Source organism: Hemiscyllium ocellatum, chromosome 34, assembly GCF_020745735.1.
Source record: "Hemiscyllium ocellatum isolate sHemOce1 chromosome 34, sHemOce1.pat.X.cur, whole genome shotgun sequence".
Lineage (NCBI taxonomy): Eukaryota > Metazoa > Chordata > Chondrichthyes > Orectolobiformes > Hemiscylliidae > Hemiscyllium > Hemiscyllium ocellatum.
In genome coordinates, this window is record NC_083434.1 from 38,877,833 (window position 1) to 38,905,598 (window position 27,766).

The 27,766-nt window shown below is 44.1% G+C and overlaps 2 protein-coding genes across 6 annotated transcripts in view; one reads left to right on the forward strand and one right to left on the reverse strand.

Annotated features, from left to right (window-relative positions):
- Positions 1-793, reverse strand: part of LOC132832356 (palmitoyltransferase ZDHHC3) — a 34,429-nt gene extending 33,636 nt beyond the window's left edge. The window contains exon 1 of one of the 4 annotated variants that reach the window (XM_060850298.1): positions 600-793. The gene's annotated coding sequence lies outside the window, so the exon portion shown is untranslated. Of the gene's footprint in view, positions 1-368 lie in introns of all 4 variants that reach the window. The other 3 variants (XM_060850297.1, XM_060850299.1, XM_060850300.1) reach the window with 3 other exon arrangements.
- Positions 781-27,766, forward strand: exosc7 (exosome component 7). 2 transcript variants are annotated; one of them, XM_060850301.1, is made up of 8 exons: positions 781-1,085; positions 10,794-10,895; positions 15,885-15,979; positions 17,617-17,782; positions 19,918-19,988; positions 21,847-21,970; positions 23,646-23,801; positions 27,625-27,766. In XM_060850301.1, exons 1-8 carry the CDS (start codon positions 1,029-1,031, stop codon positions 27,727-27,729), a joined length of 876 nt encoding a protein of 291 aa, XP_060706284.1. In that variant the 5' UTR covers positions 781-1,028; the 3' UTR covers positions 27,730-27,766. The 2 variants fall into 2 exon arrangements, with proteins under 2 accessions (XP_060706284.1, XP_060706285.1); XM_060850302.1 differs by having other exon boundaries at positions 27,629-27,762.

Here is a 27,766-nt window from a genome sequence, read left to right on the forward strand (position 1 = left end):
AGAGGTTGGTGGAATGAACGACCAGCGAAAGTGGAGGAGTTAGTACAATTACAACATTTAAAAGATATCGGGATGGCTATATGAAAAGAAAGAGTTTAGAGGGACCTGGGTCAAATGGGACTAGATTAATTTGGGATATCAGGTTAGCGCGGATGAGTTAGACCGAAAGGTGTTTCTGTGCTGCACATCTCTCTGACTCTATAAAACCAAACGGTGAGACAGAACTCGAGTGGTCATGAGTACGACACAAAAAACTTCGAGGTGCCTTTTTTTCCCACCAAGAATATCTAGGAGAGGGTGAGCTCAGGGGGACGGAGATGGGAGCTGATGGAAAAGTGAAGGGTTTGAACGTGAGGAGAGACACTCACCCGTTAAAAAACCCCCTTGGGCGGATCCTTCCTCCCCTGTTCCCCCTCCCCACACACACACACAGCAGGCAGGACCCCTCAGGCAGACACTGGGGAGGAGCCGCCGCCAGCCCGAGCCTCAGGCTTCATGAGCACCGAGAGGAAGGCCCGGCCTCCCCAGAGATAGGGAAGGGGTGGGGAGGGGGAGGGGAGGAAACTCCAGCCGATCCCCGTGGAGACACACACACACACCAGGGGCTCGGTGCGGCTCTCCTCATCCACGCCGCCGCCGCCGCCAGCTACCCCTCGGGAAACGGAGCCACCCGTTACCGTGGACGCTCAACAGAGGGGCGGCTGAGGAAAACCGGAAACGGAAATGGACCCTCCAATTCTGCGGGGCGAGAATCCGGAACTGACGTAGGCGTCCGGTGCGACCCAACGTCACAAAATACGGTCACCAACCGCCTGGTGAACAACAATAACAGCGTCGCCGTCGTCACATCGGGCGGCGTTCTAATTCAGATTTCACCGCAGTCCCCGGCAGAGTTGGGTTGACGCCAATCCGCCCGAGTTTTAAAATAAAATTCCGTTGGTTGAGGGGGGGAGTGACGGTTGGTCGGCCGGCCGACGCGGGAGTGGTGTCGGCGCATGCGGGTCGCGTGGTGATGACGCGGGTGTAAGATGGCGACCGTGGTGCTGAGCGAGGCGGAGAAGGTGTATGTGATGCATGGAGTACAGGTAGGAGGCGGCACCGAGAAGCTCCTGCTGCCAGAGCCGCTGTGCTTTATCCAGCACTGCGTTCTCGGCTATTGTGTAATGAAGCAGGCTTACTTAGTAATGTCGTGGTCAAACGTTCTCTGCAAAACAGTGTTCACAAAACCTTTGAATTCAGGGTTAAATTTGAAAGTGATGCAAACAACAATCTCCAACGTTAAGGCAATGGCACAGGTATGAGGGGAGAATTTGAGTCATAGAGATGTACAGCATGGAGACAGACCCTTTGGTCCAACCTGTCCATGCTGGCCAGATATCCCAACCCAGTCTAGTCCCACCTGCCAGCACCCGGCCCATATCCCTCCAAACTCTTCCTATTCATATACCCATCCAAATGCCTCTTAAATGTTGCAATTGTACCAGGCTCCACCTCATCCTCTGGCAGCTCATTCCATACACGTACCACCCTCTGTGTGAAAATGTTGCCTCATAGGTCTCTTTTCAATCCTCCCACTTCCTCCAAACTAAAGGAGTTGCCATGGGCACCCGCATGGGCCCCAGCTATGCCTGCCTCTTTGTAGGATATGTGGAACAGTCCATCTTCCGCAACTACACTGGCACCACCCCCCACCTTTTCCTCCGCTACATCGATGACTGTATCGGCGCTGCCTCGTGCTCCCACGAGGAGGTTGAACAGTTCATCAACTTTACTAACACCTTCCATCCCTACCTGAAATTCACCTGGACTGTCTCAGACTCCTCCCTCCCCTTCCTAGACCTTTCCATTTCTATCTCGGGCGACCGACTCAACACAGACATCTATTATAAACCAACTGACTCCCACAGCTACCTGGACTACACCTCCTCCCACCCTGCCCCCTGTAAAAACGCCATCCCATATTCCCAATTCCTTCGTTTCCGCCGCATCTGCTCCCAGGAGGACCAATTCCAACACCGCATAGCCCAGATGGCCTCCTCCTTCAAGGACCGCAGATTCCCCCCAGACGTGATCGACGATGCCCTCCACCGCATCTCCTCCACTTCCCGCTCCTCCGCCCTTGAGCCCCGCTCCTCCAACCGCCACCAAGACAGAACCCCACTGGTTCTCACCTACCACCCCACCAACCTCCGCATACAACGTATCATCCGCCGCCATTTCCGCCACCTCCAAACGGACCCCACCACCAAGGATATATTTCCCTCCCCTCCCCTATCAGCGTTCCGCAAGGACCACTCCCTTCGTGACTCCCTCGTCAGATCCACACCCCCCACCAACCCAACCTCCACCCCCGGCACCTTCCCCTGCAACCGCAGGAAATGTAAAACTTGCGCCCACACCTCCACACTCACTTCCCTCCAAGGCCCCAAGGGATCCTTCCATATCCGCCACAAGTTCACCTGTACCTCCACACACATCATCTATTGCATCCGCTGCACCCGATGTGGCCTCCTCTATATTGGTGAGACAGGCCGCTTACTTGCGGAACGCTTCAGAGAACACCTCCGGGCCGCCCGAACCAACCAACCCAATCACCCCGTGGCTCAACACTTTAAGTCTCCCTCCCACTCCACCGAGGACATGCAGGTCCTTGGACTCCTCCACCGGCAGAACACAACTACACGACGGCTGGAGGAGGAGCGCCTCATCTTCCGCCTGGGAACCCTCCAACCACAAGGTATGAATTCAGATTTCTCCAGCTTCCTCATTTCCCCTCCCCCCACCTTGTCTCAGTCGGTTCCCTCAACTCAGCACCGCCCTCCTAACCTGCAATCCTCTTCCTGACCTCTCCGCCCCCACCCCACTCCGGCCTATCACCCTCACCTTGACCTCCTTCCACCTATCCCTCCTCCATCGCCCTTCCCCCTAGTCCCTCCTCCCTACCTTTTATCTTAGCCTGCTTGGCTCTCTCTCTCTTATTCCTGATGAAGGGCTTATGCTCGAAACGTCGAATTCTCTATTCCTGAGATGCTGCCTGGCCTGCTGTGCTTTGACCAGCAACACATTTGCAGCTCTTTTATATCTTTCCCCTCTCACCCTAAGCCTATGCCCTCTAGTTCTGGATTCCCCCACCCCATGCCCCTCATGATTTTGTAAACCTCTATAAGGTCACCCCTCAGCCTCTGATGCTCCAGGGAAAACAGCCCCAGCCTCCATTAGATTAGATTACTTACAGTGTGGAAACAGGCCCTTCGGCCCAACAAGTCCACACCGACCCGCCGAAGCGCAACCCACCCATACCCCTACATTTACCCCTTACCTAACACTACGGGCAATTTAGCATGGCCAATTCACCTGACCCGCACATCTTTGGACTGTGGGAGGAAACCAGAGCACCCGGAGGAAACCCACGCAGACACGGGGAGAACGTGTAAACTCCACACAGTCAGTCGTCTGAGTCGGGAATTGAACCCGGGTCTCAGGCGCTGTGAGGCAGCAGTGCTAACCACTGTGCCACCGTGCTGCCTGTTCAGTCTCTCCCTATAGCTCAAATCCTCCAAACCTGGCAACATCCTTGTAACTCTTTTCTGAATCCTTTCAAGTTTCACAACATCTTTCCGATAGGAAGGAGACCAGAATTGCACGCAATATTCCAACAGTGGCCTAACCGATTTCCTGTACATCTGCAACATGACCTTCCGACTCCTATACTCAATACTCTGACCAATAAAGGAAAGCATACCAAACACCTTCTTCACTATCCTAACTAACTGCGACTCCATTTTCAAGGAGCTATGAACCTGCACTCTAAGGTCTCTTTGTTCAACAACAGTCCCTCAGACCTTACCATTATGTATAAGTCCTGCTCAGATTTGCTTTCCCAAAATGCAGCACCTTGCATTTATCTGAATTAAACTCCATCTGCCACTTCTCAGCCTATTGGCCCATCTGGTCCAGATCCTGTTGTAATCTGAGGTAACCCTCTTCGCTATCCACTCCACCTCCAATTTTGGTGTCATCTGCTAACTTACTAACTGTACCTCTTATGCTCGTATCCAAATCATTTATGTAAATGACAAAAAGTAGAAGACCCAGCACCGATCCTTGTGGCACTCCACTGGTCACAGGCCTCCAGTCTGAAAAACAACCCTCCACCACCACCCTCTGTCTTCTATCTTTGAGCCAGTTCTGTATCCAAATAGCCAGTTCTCCGTGTATTCCATGAGATCTAACCTTGCTAGTCAGTCTCCCATGGGGAACAGTGTTGAACGCCTTACTGAAGTCCATAAAGATCACATCTCTGCCCTCATCAATCCTCTTTGTTACTTCTTCAAAAAACTCAATCAAGTTTGTGAGACATGATTTCCCACATACAAAGCCATGTTGACTATCCTTGTCTTTATCAGTCCTTGTCTTTCCAAATACATGTATATCCTGTCCCTCAGGATTCCCTCCAACAACTTTCCCTCCAACAACTTGCCCACCACTGATGTCAGGTTCACTGGTCTATAGTTCCCTAGCTTGTCTTTATCATCCTTCTTAAACAGTGGCACCACATTAGCCAACCTCCAGTCTTCCGGCACTTCACCTGTGACTATCGATGATACAAATATCTCAACAAGAGGCCCAGCAATCACATCTCTGGCTTCCCACAGAGTCCTGGGGATTTATCCACCTTTGTGTTTCAAGACATCCAGCACTTCCTCTTTTGTAATATAGACATTTTGCAAGGTGTCACCATCTATTTCCCTACATTCTATATCTTCCATATCCTTTACCACAGTAAATACTGATGCAAAATACTCGTTTAGTATCTTCCCCATCTCCTGTGGCTGCACCCAAAGGCTGATCTTTGAGCGGCCCTATTCCCTCCCTAGTTACCCTTTTGTCCTTAACGTACTTGTAAAAACCCTTTGGATTCTCCTTAATTCTAATTGCCAAAGCTATCTCATGTCCCCCTTTTGCCCTCCTGATTTCCTTCTTAACTATACTCCTATTGCCTTTAGACTCTTCTAAGGACTCACACGACCTATCGTGCGTTTCCTTCTTTTTCTTAACCAAACCCTCAATTTCTTTAGTCATCCAGCATTCCCAATACCTAACAGCCTTTGCTTTCACCCTGACAGGAATATACTTTCTCTGGATTCTTGTTATCTTATTTCTGAAGGCTTCTTATTTTCCAGCCGTCCCTTGACTTGTGAACATCTGCCCCCAATCAGCTTTTGAAAGTTCTTGCCTAATACTGTCAAAATTGGCCTTTCTCCAATTTAGAACTTCAACTTTTAGATCTGGTCTATCCTTTTTCATCACTATTTTAAATCTAATAGAATTATGGTCGCTGGCCCCAAAGTGCTCCCCCACTGACACCTCAGTCACCTCCCCTGCCTTATTTCCTAAGAGTAGTTAATATTTTGCACCTTCTCTAGTAGGTACATCCACATACTGAATCAGAAAATTGTCTTGTCCACACTTAACAAATTCCTCTCCATCTAAACCCTTAACACAATGGCAGTCCCAGTCTATGTTTGGAAAGTTAAAATCCCCTATCATAACCACCCTATTACTCTTACAGATAGCTGAGATCTCCTTACAAGTTTGTTTCTCAATTTCCTTCTGACTGTTAGGGGGTCTATAATACAATCCCAAATAACTTCCCTGGGTGTGTTTCCAGGAATATCCTCCCTCAGCAAAGCTCTAATGCTATCCTTTATCAAAAATGCCACACCCCCTCCTCTTTTGCCTCTGTTTCTATCCTTCCTGTAGCATTTGTCTCCTGGAACATTAAGCCGCCAGTCCTGCCCATCCCTGAGCCATGTTTTTGTAATTGCTTGATACCAGTCCCATGTTCCTAACCATGCCCTGAGTTCATTCACCTTCCCCGTTAGGCGCTTGTATTGAAATAAATGCAGTTTAATTTATTAGTCCTACCTTGTCCCTGCCTGACCTGATCCCCTGTTGGGAAATGTGCAGACCAAATAAAATGGACGACGGGAAAAATTTCTGTCTGTAACAGCTGCTCCTTTTATTTGAGGTATTTTAGGTGCTGGAGGTAATTTCCTCTAATTCCAGGAGCAGCTGTTGCATTGTTTTGGGACTTTGGGAAAAAAAGTCAAAAGAACACTAGTTTTAAAAGGGAGAAGAAAACGTGTTGCTGGAAAAGCGCAGCAGATCAGGCAGCATCCAAGGAGAAGGAGAATCGACGTTTCGGGCATGAACCCTTCTTTAGGAATTCCTGAAGAAGGGCTCATGCCCGAAGCGTCGATTCTCTTTCTCCTTGGATGCTGCCTGACCCACTGCGCATTTCCAGCAACACATTTTCAGCTCTGATCTCCAGTATCTGCAGTCCTCACTTTCTCTTAAAAGGGAGAAGAACAGACAAAGGAAGCACATGGTGACGTCAGTGCAGGAGGGAGAGAGAATTGATTAAGATTAAAGAGCCCTTTAGGGAACATCTCTGGGACACCCGCACCAATCAACTACACTGCCCTGTAGCCCAACATTTCAACCCCTCCCCACACACACAAAAACACACAATCTGCCAAGGACATTCAAGTCCTGGGCCTCCTTCACCGCCGCTCCCTCACCACTTGACGCCTGGAGGAAGAACGCCTCATCTTCTGCCTCAGAACACTTCAACCCCAGGGCATCAATGTGGACTTCACCAGTTCCCTCATTTCCCCATTCCCCCACCTCACCCCAGATCCAACCTTTCAGCTCAGCACCAACCTCCTGACCTGTCCCACCTGCCAATCTCCCTTCCCAGCTATCTGTTCCACCCTCTTCTCTGACCTATCACCTCCATCCCCACCCCTATCCACCTATTGTACTCTTTGCTACCTTCCCCCCAGCCCCACTCCTCCTCTCATTTAACTCTCCAGCCTGGTGGCTCCCTGCCTTCAGTCCTGATGAGGGCTTTTGCCCAAAACGTCGATTTTCCTGCTCTTTGGATGCTGCCTGACCGGCTGTCTTTTCCAGCACCACTCTAATCTAGACTCTGATTTCCAGCATCTGCAGTCTTCACTTTTGCCAACTAGGAAACATTTGAAGAAACAATCCACAATATTCAACAACAATGCATTCTGTTGAAAGTCCAGAATTAAACAAGGATGATCCATCCAAGGCTCAGTCCGGAAGTTATTCCCAAAACTTAATATGTCTGACAATTAGATGTGCTTTGGAAAGTACCAAAGGCCTATTAAAAAGATAATGAGAAAGGAAAAAGTAGAATCTGAAAGTAAACTTGCTATAGAGGTAAAATGAAATAGATTAGTTTATGCAAATGTTGGTTGCTGAGAAGGAGACAGGATAAGCTATCTTAAGGACTTTGGAGAGACATTTAACATGACAAGTTTTGAGAAGATTTGTAGCTCAGGGTGAGGTTTTGGCTGCAGGTTTGCTCGCTGAGCTGAAATTTCCTGACATTTCGTTACCCTACTAGGTAACCTCTTCAGTGGGCCTCAGGCAAAGCAATGCTGAAAATTCCTGTTTTCTATTTATATGTTTGGGTTCTTTGGGTTGGTGATGTTATTTCCTGTGGTGAAGTCACTTCCTGTTCCTTTTCTCAGGGGATGGTAGATGGAGTCTAACTTGATGTGTTTGTTGATAGCGTTCCGGTTGGAATGCCATACTTCTAGGAATTCTCGTGTGTGTCTTTGTTTGGCCTCTCCGAGGATAAATGTGTTGTGCCTGTCAAAGTGGTGTCCTTCCTTATTTGTATGCATCTGGACAAACAGGCAGAAAACTAGCCACCAGGATACATGAACACCAACTAGCCACAAAACAACATGACTGTCTCTCACTAGTATCCTAACATACAGATAAGAAAGGACCCCACTTCGACTCAGCGAGCAAGCCTACATCTAGACATTTCCAGTAGGAAGGAAGGACTGTAAGAGGAGCAGTAATCTGCCATGGATGTCGAAGGAAATAAGGCAGGCTATCAAAGTAAAAGAGAAGGCATACAAAGTGGCCAAAAACAGCAGGAATGTAGAAGATTGGGAAAACTTTAAAGGTCAACAGAAAGCTACAAAATGAGATATAAAGGAAAGTAAGATAGAGCATGAGAAAAAAAACTAAGAATATAGAGATAGACAGCAAAAGTTTCTATAAATATGTAAGACGAAGAAGAGTGGCTAAAGTAAATGTTGGTCCTTTAGGTGATGAGAAGGGACAGTTGTGGGATATGATGAAATGGCTGAGGAATTGAACAGGCACTTTCCATCAGTCTTCACAGTGGAGGATATTAATAACATGCCAGTAAGTGACAAAGAGATTAAGGTAGATGAGGACCCCCTGGAAACAATTGTTATGGAAGAGCTAGTGTTGGGTAAGCTAATAGATTTAAGAATAGATAAGTCTCCTGGCCTGGATGGAATACATCCCAGGGTACTAAAAGAGATGGCAGGAGAAATAGCAGGTTCACTGGCAGTAATTTTCCAAAATTCCCTGAACCCTGGGGCAGTCCCAGCAGGTTGGAATATAGCGAATGTGACACCACTGTTGAAAAAGGGAAGTAGACAAAAGATGGGGAATTATGCACCAGTGAGTTTAACCAGTGTGGAAGATGCTTGAGTCTGTTATCAAGGAAGAAATAGCAGAACATCTCAAAAGAAATTGTCCTATTGTATAGAAGCAGCATGAGTTCATGAAGGGCAGGTCGTGCTTCACACATCATTTGGAATTCTATGACGACATTTCAAACAAGGTGGATAATGGGGACTCAGTGGATACGGTGTACCTAGACTTCCAAAAGGCCCTTGACAAGGTGCCGCACATGGGGCTACTGCATAATATAAGAATGCATGATGTTAGGGGTAGAATATTAGCGTGGATAGGTTGACTGACTGGAAGCAAAGAGTGGGGATAAATGAGTGCTATTCTGGCTGGCAATCAGTGACCAGTGGTATGTCTAAGGGATTGCTGTTGGGACCACAATTATTTACAATTTATATAGATAATTTGGAGTTTGGGACCACATGGTGGAGCAGGCTCAAAAGGCCGGAAGGCCGACTCGTTTATGCAAACAATTTCCTGATTCCATGATTCCCCAAGACAGTGTAGGTGTGATATGTTCTAACGTCGGGGCGACCCTGTAAACTGCTTCTGGCTCTGCTGCTTCCCCAGACAATGGAGATGTGAAATGCTTCATTATTGGGGGATGATCAAATTTGATTGGCTGGGGGATGGCTATGAAAGCATTTTTGAATGGAAGGGATTGAATGAGAGTTTAATTTGATAAAGCAGTAGAGTAGTAGAAAATGACTGGCCAGAAGAAGTGAGTCATCCACATTTCTGCATGAATGTCGTCCCCACCCACTTCCAAAGTGTTCTGCATCTGGAAAAAGATAGTACAGTTTAACCCTTTAACATTGCGTTAGCGTCCAGGGAGAGAGTACAACTTAATCCTTTAACATTACAACGGTAAAGTCAACATAGTACCAGAGGACCCTGGAGTTGCTGTCTTATCAGAGAGAGAGACAACGGAGAGTGGTTTAAATGTTGAGAGTTTGGAAAAGCACAGCAAGTTAGGCAGCATCTGACGAGCGGGAAAGTTGGCATTTCGGGCTGGAGCCCTTCAGGAAGGGATGTGGAAGGACTCTGGCTTGAAACTTTGATTTTCCTGCTCCTCGGATGCTGCCTAACCTGTTGTGCTTTTCCAGCACCACACACTCAACTCTGATCTGCAACCTCCGCAGACCTGTCTCCTACCTGATACTGAGTGTTACCCTGCATTAGGCGAGAGGAGACCTTGAGAAGGTTGGATCTTCATGGTGATCTCAAGTAGGACCTGAGTGTGCAATTTTAGTCTCTGCAAAGTCTCTGTAAAGTTCAGGTTTGTTAAATTAGATTAGACTTAGTGTGGAAACAGGCCCTTCGGCCCAACAAGTCCACACCGACCCGCCCATACCCCAACATTTACCCCTACCTAACACTACGGGCAATTTAGCATGGCCAATTCACCTGACCCGCACATCTTTGGACTGTGGGAGGAAACCGGAGCACCCGGAGGAAACCCATGCAGATACGGGGAGAACGTGCAAACTCCACACAGTCAGTCGCCTGAGTCGGGAATTGAACCCGGGTCTCAGGCGCTGTGAGGCAGCAGTGCTAACCACTGTGCCACCGTAATCCCTGGAGTGATAGGTTTGACTATGATGAGAATCTGATGAAATTAGATCTGCATTCTCTGAAGTTTAGAAGAACCGGAGGTTATCTCATGAAATGTGTAAGATTCTAAAGATGCATTTTGGGTGGAGGCTGAGTGGTTGTTTCCATTGATTGGACAATCTCCAGCACAGGCACAGTCTCAGGATAAAGGCTCTATCTTTTAGGACCAAGATAAAAAAATTCTTTAGTCAAAGGGTGGTAAACCTTCTAAATTCTCTTTCCCAGAGTTTTTGGACAGTTACTGTTGCTTATCAAAAGATTCGGTTTCAGAATTGAATTAACTCTTGTTTCTTTCTCCACAGATACTGCCTGATCTGCTGAGTTCCTCCAATATTGTCTGTTTGTATTTCTGATTTCAGATTTCATCTGCAACATTTTGCTTTTGTTTGAAGGTTTTGGGGCACGTGGCAAAGTGGAGTTGAACCCCAAGATCAGTTATGATCACATTGAATTCTGGAACAGACTCAACTAGCTTTATGGTCTACTTCTGATCCTATCTCTTTATAGAAGCATTGTCCCTTTTGTTTCTGCAATATATTACATATATGTATATAATTTCTATAATGTGATTTTCTGCAGTTGGGGACTGATGTCTTAAGTGACTTTCTCCAATCTCCATTCTTCAGGATGATCTACGAATTGACGGTCGTGGGTGTGAAGATTATAGACACACTGAGGTAGAAACAGATGTTGTGTCAAACACAAGTGGATCTGCTAGAGTGAAAATTGTAAGTCCTAAGCAGTGCTGCCTTTATTCTAAATTGAAAAATTTATCACAATACTTGATTTGAACATTAACTGTGATTCTTTGGAAGAGACAGGATTGTCACCTGGATGTTTCAAACTCACGCCAGTGTGTATGTTCATTAAAGAAAAGTATCACTTAGAACATCACAGCGCAATACAGGCCCTACAGCCCTCTATGTTGCAAACCTACACTATTCCATTATCATCCATATGTTTATCCAATGACCAGTTAAATGCCCTTAAAGTTGGCAAGTCTGCTACTGTTGCAGACAGGGCATTCCACACCCTTACTACTCTTTGAGTATAGAACCTACTTTTGATATCTGTCCCATAGCTATCATCCCTCAATTTAAAGTTATGTCTCCTAGTGCGAGCCATCCAAGGAAAAAGGCTGTCACTGTCCACCCTATTTAATCTTCTGATCATCTTCTATTTCAAGTCCCTCAGCCTTCCCTCATAAGACCTTCCCTCCATATCAGGCAACATTCTGTTAAATCTCCTCTGCGTCGTTTTCAGTGCTTCCATATTCTTCCTATAGTGCGGCAACCAGAACTGTACGTGGTAGTCCAAGTGCAGCCGTGCCAGAGTTTTATACTGCTGCAGCTTGACCTCATGGCTCCGAAATTCAATCCCTCTACCCATAAAAGCTAATACACTGTATGCCTTCTTAACAACCCAATCAACCTGGGTGGCAGCTTTTGGAGATCTGTGCCCATGGACACAGATCTCTCTGCTCATCTACACTACCAAGAATCTTACCATTAGCCTGGTACTCTCTTCCTGTTGCTCCTTCCAAAGTGAATCACACATTTCTGCATTAAACTCCCATTTGTCACCACTCAGCCCAGCTCTGCAGCTTATCTATGTCCCTCTGTAACCTACAACATCCTTCCACACTTCCCACAACTCCACCGACTTTAGTGTCTTTCATAAATTTACTAACCCATCCTTTTACACTGTCATCCAGGTCACTTATAAAAATGACAAACAGCAGTGGCTCCATAACAGATCCTTGCAGTACTCCACTAGTAATTGGTCTCCAGGATGAGCATTTTCCAACAACCACCACCCTTTGTCTTCTTACAGTTTCTGATCCAAACCACTAAATCATGCTCAATCCCATGCCTTCATATTTTCTACAATAGTGTATCATACCTTCTCAAATGCTTTACTGAAATTCATATACACCATGTCAACCGCTTTATACTCATCCACCTCTTTGGTCACCTCAAAGAACTCAGTAAGTTTTGTGAGGTGCGACTTTCCCTTCACAAAACTGTGTTGACTATCCCTAATCAACTTATTCTTTTCTGGATGTTTATAAATCCTGTCTCTTATAATCCTCATCTGAACTGTCATGTCTTCCCAGTGGGTTCCCTTGACCTCATGGTCACTTGCCTCTTAACTGTGAAAGATGAAAATCTGACTCTTGGCTTGCTTCAGAGACTGTGCCAAAAGAAATCTGGGCCAGAGGAAACTTTCCAGCAAATCTGTGAATTGGTGGTGAGTTGAAAATGTGGAGATAATCAGTTTGCCCACTGTTTATCCCAACATACTTTCAAATTAAAACAGTTGGCATTTCTAGAGGATTGGCAGGCTAAGATTAACAGCAGCTCTGTTTGACAGGCCAAAATGTGTGCATTGAAGAGACAGTAGATACTGACAGATATATAGAGTTTGTCACAGATCTGCCATAATTTCATTGAATAATGAAGCAGGTTTGAGGGCTGAATGGCCTACTTCTGTTCCTGTGAGAATCATGAATGCTAGTTCCTTTCCCAAGATGAAAAGCTAATAGAGATATCATCATCAACTTCTTATTCAAGCAGGACTTTGCTGAAATACACTTGGACGATCAATAAGGTTTTTTTTTAGACGATTACTGTTGTGGAAATTAGATTCTGGTGGCAGAATGGTCTAGGCACATTTTTCATGCTAGTGAATTGTCTCCAATTGCTTGTATCATCAGAGGAAGCAATGTTTTCTCATTAATAGTACACAATACACAGATGGTGGAACACTGCCTGCTGCGAACCACTGAAGGAGGCACCTCATTTCTCTATTTGGCAGCTCGGGTAGCTTTTCAATAGATAATCAGCCAGATATCCCATTGAAACCTTTCCCTGTTGTATGAAAGTTATCATATTGGACCACTGAAACAGAGAGGTGACTTAGTTTGGCCTTCAAAGTGGTGTGGTGAGCAATGATGCAGATTCCCTCCAGCACAGAAATCATATAACACCACATCTTACCTCTTATTGCAGTTTTCAGAGAATATGTTAAAAGAATCGAGATATTGGCACAATGTAATTTCACTTGTTTGAAGAGTTGGTGCAAGTAGGGAGTCAAATGACGACCTCCTACTCTGCAACCATTGGGTGATTCTATGTTGAAGGAGCCAGAAGGATGATGTGACACAAATTCTTCTGTGTTGCAGACCAATTTGCCATATGGTACAGTTGTCCTGTTTTCCCCCCTCAGTTGAAGCAAAACGCTCAGAGCCACAGTATAGTTTTACCTCCTTCATCTTTATTCCAGGCCCTGGAGGGAGAGAGAATGTTCACCCATGTGCACAGAGACATGAGTTCTCAGTCTTCACTCAAACAGTAGTTCCTTAATGAATTATAGAGTCATTTTACAGGGAGAAACATCCAGATAAGGCAAAGTACGTATTGATTGGATTGCCGTTCTAATCAGCGAGTGTCAATAGTAAAGATTAAGCCATCTGCTGTTACACAATGAATGTTCTTAACCTTAACTGGCTTCACATAATGAATACTTTTCACCTTATTAAACTGACCTTACATACTGAATTCTTCCAATAATGTTAAATGGCTCTACATAATGAATACTTTTCCACCTTGTTAACCCATGACCCTTGCCTCCAGCACCCCATTGTTAACTGCAAGTTCTTATTTGATCTGAGTCATGCTTAGCTGAACCATTTGCTTCACAAAACCCAAAACTTAACTCTTTCCCTACCTGCTCATACCCTACACATATTCTCAGTCCTATTGTTCCTTGTATGAGTGCAGTAACCTGCATGTTCACACCTGACAACAACTGTTGTCTTTAACTGGAAGCTGAAGGAAATCATAGTAAAATATAATTAAAGTGACCAGTGTTTTCTGGGCAGTCACAATGCCACCCTGAATGTAGCCAATTAAAATGGTTCCTTTATTCAGGCACAATAGTGAAGCTAGATCTAACCTGGTGCTACTTAGAGTAACTTTCCTGCATTCCAGCTTCAAACAACAGCTCAATCTGGAGTAAGTATGTCTTGCGAGTCCTTATCTTGCTATGAGCAAAATTCGAATTTGGCTGTGTCTTATGCTGTAGATTTATGATTTTCAACGTAACTATTACTTTTTGAGAGCAAGAATGAAGGAAGTATTGAGGCTTGTCGGTTGCCATCAGATGCAAGAGAAAAAAGCACCACAATTTCCAAGGTCCACATTCTTCAGAGGAAGAGACTGGGCTGATTCAAAGGCGTTTATCCAATTTCAGAAATCTGCTGTTATGCTTTCGATGTTAGAATTAAAGTATTTATCGTGTCTAATGCTGTTGCAAGCTTCATTTATGTTCTGAGTAATTTTGTTTCACAAGATATTGATAAAACTTGAAGTTTGGAAATCTGCAAGGCACCAAGTTGAAAAGCCTGTCAACATAATGAATATGCTTCTGTATCTATTGTTTATCCAACATCACATGCAGGCGCTTGATATAATTGTTCCTTTAAGAAAAGGCAGCCAAGATGTTCCCTCTGCATCACGAAACATGTGATGTTGGAATGGGTCCAGTTCTGCCAGGCTGTTGCTGAATGTGCCAACCATAGTCTGTTACCAACATCCACTTCGCATTCTGAGTTTACTTGGTCAGCAATGCTCTGAGCTTTGATGCAATTCATTGCTTTGGAGAGTAGCTTTTTTAAGCTGGGCCAGGGTGAAACATTAAAATGATGCTTCACTTGAACAGACCATTCAGCCGATTGGGTTTGTGCTGGGAATGCCATTCTGAGCTTGCTCAGATTCACGTTTTGTACTGGTTTATTCATTAGTCACTGCATTTCAAAGTTTCAAAGACACTGTAATAGGCAAGATTTGTTTAGAAATGTGAGTGTTATTGGAAAATAGATAGCACAAGTTATCTGTCAAGGCTGGTACCTTTCTTACCTTTCCAGAATGTCTGTGTGAAGGTAGATCAGGTAAGTAGCTGCAATAATTCCCAAACTGTTAGGCAGAGCTCATCAACCAGAATCCCATCACAATCAAGGAGGTTTGGAGTATTAGGAAATGAATGCTAACTTTAAGAGGGGAGTTAGTGTAGAGTCTCAGAGTGTCTGGCTTTCAGTTTTCTTGAAACCAATCTTTGACATTCTGAATCAGAGTTGCCAGCTAAGCTACCAATTGGCAAAAGTGGCATTTTGATATCAGTGGATTGAGGCGAAATTTGGGGGTCAAGGAATGCTGTAGTGATGGAAATAAGCCATTTTTAAAGATGGCTTCAAGTTTATTTCAGGATGAAAGAGAACACTGCTTTTAACCATTTCAGGATTGGGAAGGCTGCCAACCTCTAGGACTAGCGCTGGAGGGTTTATTTTTGGAAAGAGCTATCTAGCATGCTTTCGGTCTTGCCTTTGTAAATCAGGGACGGGTTTGTACCATCTATAACCCAATGTAACTAAAATGTATTCTAGCATGCATGGTAGTCACACTGGAGATGTCAGTGCCAGCGATGCACTTAAGACAATTAAAGATATTGGGTACGATGTTCCTTCAGTCCACCACCAGTATTGATGCTGGCACATACAATAGCAAGGTTAACTGGAGTGGGTTGAATTGAGCAATATGCATGTTAGTCACATTGGTTTAATTGTTAAAAGACTGAGGGAAATGCTTCGTGTTACTGTACTGTTCAAAGTTCTTTGTTAGAGAAGTAGAAAACGTATTGTGGTATTTACTTTTTCACAGGGTCACACAGATATTCTCGTAGGTGTTAAAGCTGAAATGGGCACACCTAAACTGGAGAGACCATACGAAGGCTTTTTGGAATTCTTTGTGGACTGGTAAGATGCTTGTCAAATGACAGACCTCAAGGCGAGCTCCACATTAATCCACTTAATTAATAAGGATCTGTTTGAAAAGATGTGAAGATCATGACAGGCATAAAAAAAAATTCCTCATCTCTGTACCTCTGGACGTGACAATTTGAATACAGGCCTGATAGGCCTCCCATCTCTCACCATCTGTGAACTTGTGGCTAAAATAAAACCTGCTCGTTCCCAAGTCTCATCAAGTCCCCTTTCCCGTCATCTCTCTGCATATTAAGCCTATTGGCTCTTGGCTAAACAATAGTTTACTTTTAAAATTCTCATCCTGTTTTTGAATTCATCCATTGCCTTATACGTTCATTTGATATAGGAGCAGAATTAGGCCATTCAGCCCATTGAATCTGCTCCGCCATTCAATCACCCCCATTTTCCTGCCTTCACTCCATATTTGTTCAATCCATTGCAAATTAAAATTGTCTAACTCCTCCTTAAATTTACTCACTGTCCCAGGATCCACCACAGTTTGGGATAGCAAATTCCACCGATTCACAACCCTCTGGGAGAAGTAGTTTCTCCTCAACTCCTATATTTTAAATTTGCTGCCCCTTACCTTAATCGCCTTGCCCCATCCTATCTCTGTAATGTCCTCAGTTCCCCATTCTGAGATAACTGTACACCTAAAATTAGGCCTCTGAAGTATCATCAGTTTTAATTGCCCTGCTGTTGATGTTCATGCCTTAAATTTGGGGCCTGAGTCCCAAGCCCAATTCTTACCTTACCTATCTTTCCTATTTTTTTTAAATGTCATTTAAAAACGTACTTTTTAGGATATAGACCAGTCACAATTGGATTATGATTGTCCCTAAACTGTGGTTTGCAAGGCCATTTCAAAGGACAGCCAAGAGTCAATCACCTTACTGCGGGGCTGGAATCACATGTATGGATCAGGTGAGCCTAACATATACTCGTTCCTAAAGGATATTAACAAGCCAGGTGGGTCTCTAGAACTATTGATTACTGTCATGATCGGAGCCAAGGTTATTAACTGAATTTGAATCTCGCCAGTTCCTGTGATGGGATTTGAACCTATGTCCCCAGACCAATCATCTGAGCCTATGGTTTACTAGTCCAGTGACATTACCACCATACCACCATTACCTTTTTTACCTCTACAACCAATCTTTTGGCCCTTGTATGTGCAACAGTCTCAAATATTCCTACAGAGCACCGTATTATATAGCTCTAAGTTGTTAGCAAGCGATTAATGGACTTAACAACCACCTGATGAGGAAACAACGCTCTGAAAGCTAGTGATTCCAAATAAACCTGTTGGACTATACGTGGTGTGTGATTTTTAACTTTGCACACCAGTTCAACACCAGCACCTCCAAATCATTACATTACATAGTGCACTGAACATGCATGTATGTGAATTGTACTTCTATGAATAATCCACTAGATGGTGATAGTGGAGTGCTTTCTAATGTTGATTGATTTCATTTAATATGTGAGACTGAAATGAGGGCTGGGATCAGCTGGAATGTTTCTCTACCTATTTGAATTCAAAGAGGTAGATAAATCAGAATGCAGTATTTTCATCATATCTGAACACAATATTATTGAGTTATTTTAAATATGATTTTGCTCACTAGCTCTGCCAATGCAACCCCTGAGTTTGAAGGGCGAGGAGGAGAAGATCTGGGCACAGAAATCGCCAACACCCTGTACAGAGTGTTTGATAACACCAGTACCTTGGAGTTGAAGACACTGTGCATTACTCCCAGAGAACACTGCTGGATCCTGTATGTAGATGTACTGGTAGGTTTTCTTCAGAAAGCAGAAAGTTGGAGTCATAAATTTAGAAAAATTAAAACCGATATGTTTATGTAATGTCAGATTTGGGATTTAAAGACCGTAGTTTAATGCAGGAAAGGAACACTATAATTCGGCTTGCCAGGAGTTGAAGAGTTTGATATTGACCTTGGCTTTTTTTAAAATTAGAACTGGTTTATTTTAACGGGGTGACATCTGTCATGCAAAGTGAGACAGCACTGAAATTAGACTGTCCGATTGCTGCACACTCTGGGAAAGTATGGCACAGCTGTTGAATGATAGCTGGCATGATGCAAGATTTCGACTTGGGCGCATTTGATCAAAGTCCTGCCTCAAAGCAGCCACACAGCCCATGCACCAAATTGCCTGACTTGGTCAAACACAATGGATTCAGCAAGAAAGCTGAAGAAGAATGGGAATGATTTACTGCCAGCCCTGACTCCCTGGGTCAATCTGTGTGTTCCCATGGTGACTGATGCTACCAAAACAATTTAGCAATTTCAGCTAAATGTTTCTACCCCAGGGGAAAAAAAACACTTTCTCCCAAAGAACCATGGACACCCAGTCAGTGAATCGATTCTGCATATAACGTACATACCACTATTCTAACCATCAAGTTGTCATGTCCAAACAGTAACATTAATTTTCTGTAGGAATATCGAATAAAAGGATAAAAAGTTGTTGACAAATGTCAACATCTTTAAAACATGTGGGTTATTTCCATAACGTCTGGACAAAGCCTGACCATTAACATGCTGAGAGTTACTATTGATCAAAAACTAAAACTGTCCTGTAAATTCTATGGCCACCAGAGTAGGTCAGAGGCTAGGATTGCTGCCTCATATAGCTCACCTCCTGACTCCCAAAGCCATTTTCCATTGGCAAGCCACATGAGGAGTGTGATGGTATACTGTCTGTATGCCTGCATGGGTGCCTCCAGCAACACTTAAGAAACTTAACCCCATCCAAAACAAAGCAGTCTGTTTAATCTGCAATTCATCTCCTTCCTTATCAACTCACTTCCTCCACTATGACACCCAGCAGCAACAGAGTATGCCTTCTACAACTTATCAAGGCTGCTTAGATAGCACCCTGCAAAACTGTGACCAAACCATTTAGAAGATTAAAGGCATCAGATGCATGGGAACACCACCTGAAAGTTCCCCTCTAGGCCTTATGTCATCCAGACTTGGAACTATACCACCATTCTGTCAACATCACTGGAACTCCCTCTGTAACAGCATTGTGGGTATATCCACATCCAAAACTCTGCAGCAATTCAGGAATCTGGTCTACCAGCACCTTTCAAGGACAATTAGGAATTGGCAAGAAATACCGGCCTAGCCAGCGATACTTATTTCCCACTCGATAATGTAAAAAGAGGAGAATGGTAAGAATTAGATGCTTATCTCAGGATGAGATGTTCAGAATCCGTACACCCCATCATTGGGCTGAACTTAATGACAGTGATTCACGTATAGTAGTGCATATGTGAATTAGAAACATTTTTTGGGCATGCAAAATTGTGTCAAATTTCCAAGTTTTTATATATTAAAATGTACTACGAGACAATTTTTTTTCCCTGTAGAGTACAGAATTTGGAGAGCAATCGTTTTAGTCTGAAAATTTTGGTCTTTGTTCTTGCATCTTTTTGTTTGATCATTTTAACGTTTTGTTCCATAAATGTATGTGAAAGTATAGTCTTTATTTCTGCAGTGGTTTATGGATTAATGACAAGTAAATGATGTTTTGTGCATGATCAAAACATTCATATGGTTAGTGTGGCTAGCTATTATAGCTACAAAGCTTGGGCATTCTAGTGTGCATTCACCGTTTGTCCAATTCAATTCATTGACAGCTATGGTTGTGCTGTATGCATTTTTCCTAATCTCTGTTCTGTCCTGCTTTTGATTAATTTGTGCAATGCAGTAACTTTTTTTGCATGTTTTTCATGTGTTTCCCCAACAAAGGACAATATTCTCAATGAGACCTGTTCTCTCCCCTCTGCCCCTTCTTTACAATCTGGCTATGTGTTTTACACAACCTTCCTAAGAGTACATTTTGAAAAGGCTTGGCCATAATACACAACTTTTGTTAACTTGAAGTTGTCTGTTTTTCAGTTGTTGGAGTGTGGTGGAAACCTTTTTGATGCAATCTCTCTAGCAGTCAAAGCAGCACTTCATAATACTAGGTAAGAATTGGATTCGTGTGTTTTATGTCCTGGGCAACATTCCCTTTAAGCTTCTAGGCCACACAGCTGTTCATAGGCCTGTGCAGCAGCAGAAAAAAAATGGAGGAAAGATATGTCTCAGGGGCACTACCAAAAGTAATATAGATCACCAGTTATTATTAAATATAGTACCACTTGCACTGAATGGACTGTGTGAATTTTGTTGTATTTTTGGAATGTATGCTATGCCCCTTTTAATAACATGTAGGATATGATCATGCATATGGTTATCTTCAGCCTTTTGGGGGCATAAAGCACTGAGGGTTTTTGCTTTAGGAAAGATGTGAATGGTGCATTGGAGAGAGTGAAGAAGAGATGTGTAAGAATCTTATAAAGTTGGACTGGGGATGTTGGGACTTATTTCATTGGAAAGAAAAGCCATGAGTGGGTTGGACAGAGTAGACAGGGAGAAACTGTTCCCTTACATAAAAGCATCAACAACGAGAGGGCACAGCTATAATTTACAAAAGATGCAAATGTAATGTAGGAAGAAAACATTTTCACACAAAGGGTATGGGCTAAATGCTGGCAAATGGGACTAGATTAATTTAGGATGTCTGGTTCATCATAGACGAGTTGGGCTGAAGGGAGTGTTTCTATGCTGTACATCTCTATGATCCTCCAACAAGCAGTTAGGGTCTGGGTCATGCTGTCTGGTGGTGTGGTTGAGCTAGGTTCAATTGAGGCATTCAGGATGATTATTTATATAGGATCAATATTCAGCGTTATGGGTTTAAGGCAGACAAATAGCATTGAGTCGTTACACTCATTCAAAGAGCTGCTGCAGATACTGGGCTGAATGACCATTTGGTGCATCATACTTCTGTGATACTGCATGAGCACCAGAATCATTAACTATGTAAGAACATTCATCAAGGGCAGCATACCAATCCTTAATCCCATGTCCAGGTTGTCGCTCTGTTTATGCCTACAAGATAATGGTGTCACATAAGCAGGTGGGATTATATTAACATTTGCACTATCAATCCTGACCACTGACCGAATTGATTAATCTTTTTATACCAAATCGTAAAAACTCGACTCATAAGCCAAGGGGTTGGTTGTTTACTCTCTCTCCGATTTACCTTCTCAAGATGACCCACTGTACTTTCCTTCCTTGTGTGTTTAGCACATTTTCTCTGATATAGCTGTGTTTATGAACTGGCAACACTTAAAATAGCAGCCGTCAAACTTTAAAGTGTCAGTTGCTACTTATTTGTACTTTCTTGGATTGCAAAAACAGTTCAGGCGTGGCCTCAGAAATGCAGCATCAACTTGCTGACTATAAGCTTACAAGACTTAACATCACTCTGAACCAGTGGCATTCACTTAGGATTAGATTTCAAGATTGTTAATGAATTAACAGTGTTAAATATCCAGCCTGTTGGATGGCTTGGAATTAAATACTTGTAGTTAGAAATGTCTCCAGAACTTCATCGATATTGTGCTTAAGAGCTGCTGTGGATGAATTTGTAGCTTTGTCTTTCTCTGAAAGCTTTGAGATAATTTGCTGAAATGCTAGAGTAATGAACGTCCATATGGAAACCCAATAACCATTCCCCCTGGATTCCGGGCTCCTGGTTACATGTTGGTAGTGCTTCCTGAGCCAGCTGGTTTAAATCTCACTTTCTTTGATCTCAGACAAACATGTTATATTTGTGTGTGCTCCAAAATCTCTCAATTTTCTACTGTTTATCATTTTATAAAATAACTCCTGTAGGTACTCGTGCAAAGAAGTTGGCTGAAAGACCACTTCTTTACAAAGAGGAGATAAAGTGCAATGTAACCATTTTCATTTTATTTTCTCCATCTTTTCAAGAATTCCAAAAGTCCGAGTGCTCGAAGATGATGAGGGTGCCAAGGAAATTGAGCTCTCTGATGATCCATATGACTGCATTCGACTCAATGTGGAAAATGTACCTTGCATAGTCACTTTAAGCAAAGTAAGATAAACCTACTTCTATGTACAAATACCTTGCACAAAACCTTTTTACATAAATGACCTCTTACTGATTGCATATAAAATTGGTATTGAAATACAGCTATTATCTTCATGTTTAAGCTATGTAATTAAAACTGTATTACAACCAACTTCTAAAGAAACATTTGATTTAAAAATAGACTTTTCAAAAGATTACTCATTCAACGGATAGCAGTTTTTTTTAAACCTAGGTGCTCTGTGGAAGGTATTGTGTAGGGACTGATTTCCACTAGTTCCTATAGCTTTTTTCAAAACAAAATTCTACCTTTAAAAAGGTAAATGATGAGGATAATTAATGAGGATTTGTTTGAAAGATTTTGAGAATGGAAGTGAATGGTCTTCTGTCTATTTAAAAGCCTTTGAATGGTCAGGTAATACAAGACAACATAAAGGCGTGCAGGTAAGTACCACAAGAAGGAATCAATTGAGGTGTTCAAGAGGGTATTGGATGATTATTTGGATAGAAATGGTGTGCACAGATATGGGGCAAAAGCTGGAAATTGGGATGAGGGAAAAGAATCATGCAGGCATGCTGGGCTGAATGGCCACTTACTGCACCATAACAGTTGTGTGAAAATTGAATGAGCAGATGTGCTTGTTCCATCTTTCAGTGAGATTAATGTCAGCTGCAATGTTGAGTTGATCTGTCACTTTGTTATTAACCCCTTGTTGTTTTTATCAGGCCTCTGCCAAAACCAATCCAATTACAAGTTGATTAAAGACCATTGCACAGTGTATCTGTTACGTAGAATGCGACCTCTATGAACAGAGGTGATATAAGTGTGCCTGCCCATTAGTATCAGGAAACATTAGGAACATTTTCAAGCCTGTGTCACACACATGAAAAACCACTCAGAACCCAGCTTTACACTTTACTAACACTGCTTCACTTAGCAACACTTGTTGACCAAAGACATTTCCATGCCAGCATTTAATTTTCAGTGCTGAAGACACTTAGGAAGATTTAAGTTCTAAAATTCCTTTACCCAGAAAAGGCTGCATCGAAACGGTCTTGCCCTAATCGGAAGTATGTTTCCTAGTATTTTTGTCAAAATATTTTGTGTTAAGAGATTGCCATGTTTTCTGCTGACATAGTTTGATACACAGCATAATATTTACAGAACAAATCATCTGTATTGATTGTGTTGTGCATTAAAGTGAGAGATACTACTCAGTATGACAGCAGGGAAGAGGCCCAGGTTTCTTGAAACGTTCAGCTGTCAGCACTGAAGTACCAGATAGTCATTGCTGCATCGGAACTGTCAGCCCCAAATTTCAGTCGGTGTTCCCACTGGAGGTCATTATCCACGGTACTTGCCAAATTGCATTAGGTCATCAGAGATAGCAACAGGGATAGACCACGTAGCCTGCTTCGTTATTCAATAAGATCATGGCTTCCAAACCCTGACTACCTTACTACCCAAGCCTATTCATTAACTGAGCAACTGGAACCCTCTGAGCTATAGAATTCCCAAGATGCACAATCCTGTGAGTGAAGACCTTTCTCTTCATCTTTGTCCACAACAGCCACCCACTTAACCTGAGGTTGTGACCCTTTCTTTTAGACTCTCCAGCTAGAGGGGGCAGCCACTCCATATTGCGTTAAACCTATCGCTGATGTTGCTTGCTTTCCATAGATCGGACACAGGCATGTAGTTGATGCCACTTCGCAGGAGGAAGCGTGCTGCATGGCCAGCCTGTTGGTTTCTGTCACCAGCAAAGGGACCAGCACTTGCTTCAGGAAAGTTGGAGGAGGCAGTTTGGATCCAGAAAGTATCTTTGAAATGTTAGAGGTATGAATCAAGGCGTTAATTAAATGCTTGGGTTTGGGGTCAGTCGCCTTTACTTTCATCCTGTTGTTTTTTGTTTTGGGCTTTGACATTGCAATCAAAATCCTGCTGTGCAGTTTGATTGTTGGCAGTTAATTAAGCTTTGTTTGAGCATAAAGGCGAACAACATCACTCCTATTGGCTTCCACTATATCACCAATTGTCATCTCCTATATGAAAGGGTGATTTGGTTGACCATCGGGATAGCTCAATTATTTGCTACGTGGTGTGCAAGTATATTACAGGTAGAAATGTCTGCACATACCCCTCCCTCTCCCTTCTCTGTGAAAGTAGTTCACTCACATTTGATGGTTCTTTTTGACCCAGTGTGGATCATGGAACACCAGCTCAATGATGGTCTTCACACTTGAACGGGCTGACTGATGGAAATGTGCAGCTCCAGCCAAAATCCATTGTCAGAGGAAGACTATCTATGGGTGTTGTAGAGGGTCGAATGTAATTATTTCTGCTATTGCTTCTTCCACTGAACTGAGCCCTCCCCCTGTGCTCCCATCCTCCCCAGTTAGTGTTTCAAATGTTTACCTGTTTCTCTTCGACAAATCTCAAATCTAACATGGTGGGTGAAAAGTGAATCACAATGTGCTGCTCATGTGCAGTAACTGTTAGCAATGCAGGGCAGCCTTTTGTTTCTGTCACTGATTGAGTAACAGCATTGGTCATGATGGTTCAAGGAGAAAGTGAGGACTGCAGATGCTGGAGATCAGAGCTGAAAATGTGTTGCTGGAAAAGCGCAGCAGGTCAGGCAGCATCCAAGGAACAGGAAATTCGACGTTTCGGGCATAAGCCCTTCATCAGGAATGAGGAAAGTGTGTCCAGCAGGCTAAGATAAAAGGTAGGGAGGAGGGACTTGGGGGAGGGCGATGGAGATGTGATAGGTGGAAGGAGGTCAAGGTGAGGGTGATAGGCCGGAGTGGGGTGGGGGGGCGGAGAGGTCAGGAAGAAGATTGCAGGTTAGGAAGGCGGTGCTGAGTTTGAGGGATTCGACTGAGACAAGGTGGGGGGGAGGGGAAATGAGGAAACTAGAGAAATCTGAGTTCATCCCTTGTGGTTGGAGGGTTCCCAAGCGGAAGATGAGGTGCTCTTCCTCCAATCGTCGTGTTGTTATGGTCTGGCGATGGAGGAGTCCAAGGACCTGCATGTCCTCGGTGGAGTGGGAGGGGAGTTAAAAGTGTTGAGCCACGGGGTGGTTGGGTTGGTTGGTCCAGGTGTCCCAGAGGTGTTCTCTGAAACGTTCCGCAAGTAGGCGGCCTGTCTCCCCAATATAGAGGTGGCCACATCGGGTGCAGCGGATGCAATAGCTGATGTGTGTGGAGGTGCAGGTGAATTTGTGGCGGATCCCTTGGGGCCTTGGAGAGAAGTAAGGGAGGAGGTGTGGGCGCAAGTTTTGCATTTCTTCCGGTTGCAGGGGAAGATGCCGGGAGTGGAGGTTGGGTTGGTGGGGGGTGTGGACCTGACGAGGGAGTCACGGAGGGAGTGGTCCTTTTGGAACACTGATAGGGGAGGGGAGGGAAATATATCCCTGGTGGTGGGGTCCGTTTGGAGGTGGCGGAAATGACGGCGGATGATACGCTGTATATGCAGGTTGGTGGGGTGGTAGGTGAGAACCAGTGGGGTTCTGTCCTGGTGGCGGTTGGAGGGGCGGGGCTCAAGGGCGGAGGAGCGGGAAGTGGAGGAGATGCGGTGGAGGGCATCGTCGATCACGTCTGGGGGGAATCTGCGGTCCTTGAAGAAGGAGGCCATCTGGGCTGTACGGTATTGGAACTGGTCCTCCTGGGAGCAGGTGCAGTGGAGACGAAGGAATTGGGAATATGGGATGGAGTTTTTACAGGGGGCAGGGTGGGAGGAGGTGTAGTCCAGGTAGCTGTGGGAATCAGTCAGTTTATAGTAGATGTCTGTGTTGATTCGGTCGCTCGAGATAGAAATGGAAAGGTCTAGGAAGGGGAGGGAGGAGTCTGAGACGGTCGGGGTGGAAGGTGTTGGTAAAATGGATGAACTGTTCAACCTCCTCGTGGTAGCACGAGGCAGCACAGATACAGTCATCAATGTAGCAGAGGAAAAGGTGGGGGGTGGTGCCAGTGTAGTTGCAGAAGATGGACTGTTCCACATATCCTACGAAGAGACAGGCATAGCTGGGGCCCATGCGGGTGTCCACGGCAACTCCTTTAGTTTGGAGGAAGTGGGAGGATTGGAAAGAGAAGTTGCTCAGGGTGAGGACCAGTTCAGTCAGTCAATGGAGGGTGTCAGTGGAAGGGTACTGGTTGGTACGGCGGGAAAGGAAGAAGCGGAGGGCTTTGAGTCCTTCGTGATGGGGGATGGAGGTGTACAGGGACTGGATGTCCATCGTGAAGATAAGGCGTTGGGGACCAGGGAAGCGAAAATCATGGAGGAGGTGGAGGGCGTGGTTGGTGTCCCGAACGTAGGTGGGGAGTTCTTGGACTAAGGGGGACAGGACCACGTCGAGGTATGCAGAGATGAGTTCAGTGGGGCAGGAGCAGGCTGAGACTCCTTCCACCTATCACATCTCCATCGGCCCTCCCCCAAGTCCCTCCTCCCTACCTTTTACCTTAGCCAGCTGGACACACTTTCCTCATTCCTGATGAAGGGCTTATGCCTGAAACGTCGAATTTCCTGTTCCTTGGATGCTGCCTGACCTGCTGCGCTTTTCCAGCAACACATTTTCAGCTCTGATCTCCATGATGGTGTACAAATAGAGCATGCATTCTGCTGCCTCTGCTTACAATGTTCATAGTGGTAATGGTGGAATTGCCATTCCACCTAGCAGCTGAAGACATCCAGTTGTTTTTTTGTTTTAACTTGTAAGCTCAGTTTGCCAGTTCTTGTGTCCAGAATGTTCATTCTTTTCAGTGTCACTTTGATTTGGATACTCTCATCAAGTTGCCAACATAATTTGGTTTCCGACATAATTTACAAATTAATATAGCTGTCCAACTCAATGTTTTCACTGTTGAAATAATAATCACCTGCACAGTTTAAAAAGACCTCCCCCCTGACCCCCGCTCCAAATTAATAATTTTAAGCTTCCTAATCCAGACTGCTAGTGTGTTTGAACTGTGAAGTAAATGCATGCTTTTAATGGAGTGAAAGCAACTGAGAAGTGGAGATTACAGATTCCCATCATTCTACTCTATTAAGATGCTACGATGTGAATTAAACCCTCCTACACTCTATTTGAATATTGGATATTGGAACTATTACTAACAAAATGCTATTGTACAAAAGCTGCATTAGGTTATTGCTTGAACAATACTTGAGGGTAAAGCACTATCAAGTGATATTACAGAAAATTTGATCTGTTTAATGGTGGAGGTTTGTGCTTGTGGTGAGACCATGCAGTTGGTGGTGGGGTTAGAGAAATCACGGGGAAAAGGAGCCTCATTGAGGTTAAAGAGGTTGAGCTTGAGGGATTCTGTGCACAGTCTCTAATGGAATTTCTCTTTCTTGATATTTCTCTGTTGACTTAACTTGACCGATGAGTCAACATCCTGTAATGTGAGATTTATAATTGTGTCGAAGGACTAAGGAAGTGGGTTTTCAAATAGGCTATGGAACTTTCAATGCCAAGATGGAAAATCACTCTTAACTTTTTTTTATTAATCTAGGTTATATTTAAGTTAATCTTTCCTTGTGCTTTGTTTCCCCCTGCTCTCCCTCTTCACCCTTTTCCCCCCCCACCCCTCTATCTCTCTCTGCCCCCTCCCTCTCCCACCTATTACGCTCCCCTTCTTTCCTAAACTCCCCCTCTCAGACAGGAAACCGAGTTGGAAATGCATTGCATATATCTTTACAAACCGCTTTGGAGAAAGAAGAAAGTTTAGGAAAGAAACGTCAAAAAGTTGGATTTCTTGGTTGACTTCTGCACTGTACTTTTTTTCTAATAAAAGATTATT

Bases quoted from the DNA above. Each gene is read 5' to 3' on its own strand.
- exosc7 (XM_060850301.1), top strand. From the start codon at position 1,029: ATGGCGACCGTGGTGCTGAGCGAGGCGGAGAAGGTGTATGTGATGCAT. The intron at 10,896-15,884 runs GTAAGTCCTAAG...ACTTTTTCACAG, and splicing joins GATCTGCTAGAGTGAAAATT to GGTCACACAGATATTCTCGT. The intron at 21,971-23,645 runs GTAAGATAAACC...TGCTTTCCATAG, and splicing joins GCATAGTCACTTTAAGCAAA to ATCGGACACAGGCATGTAGT.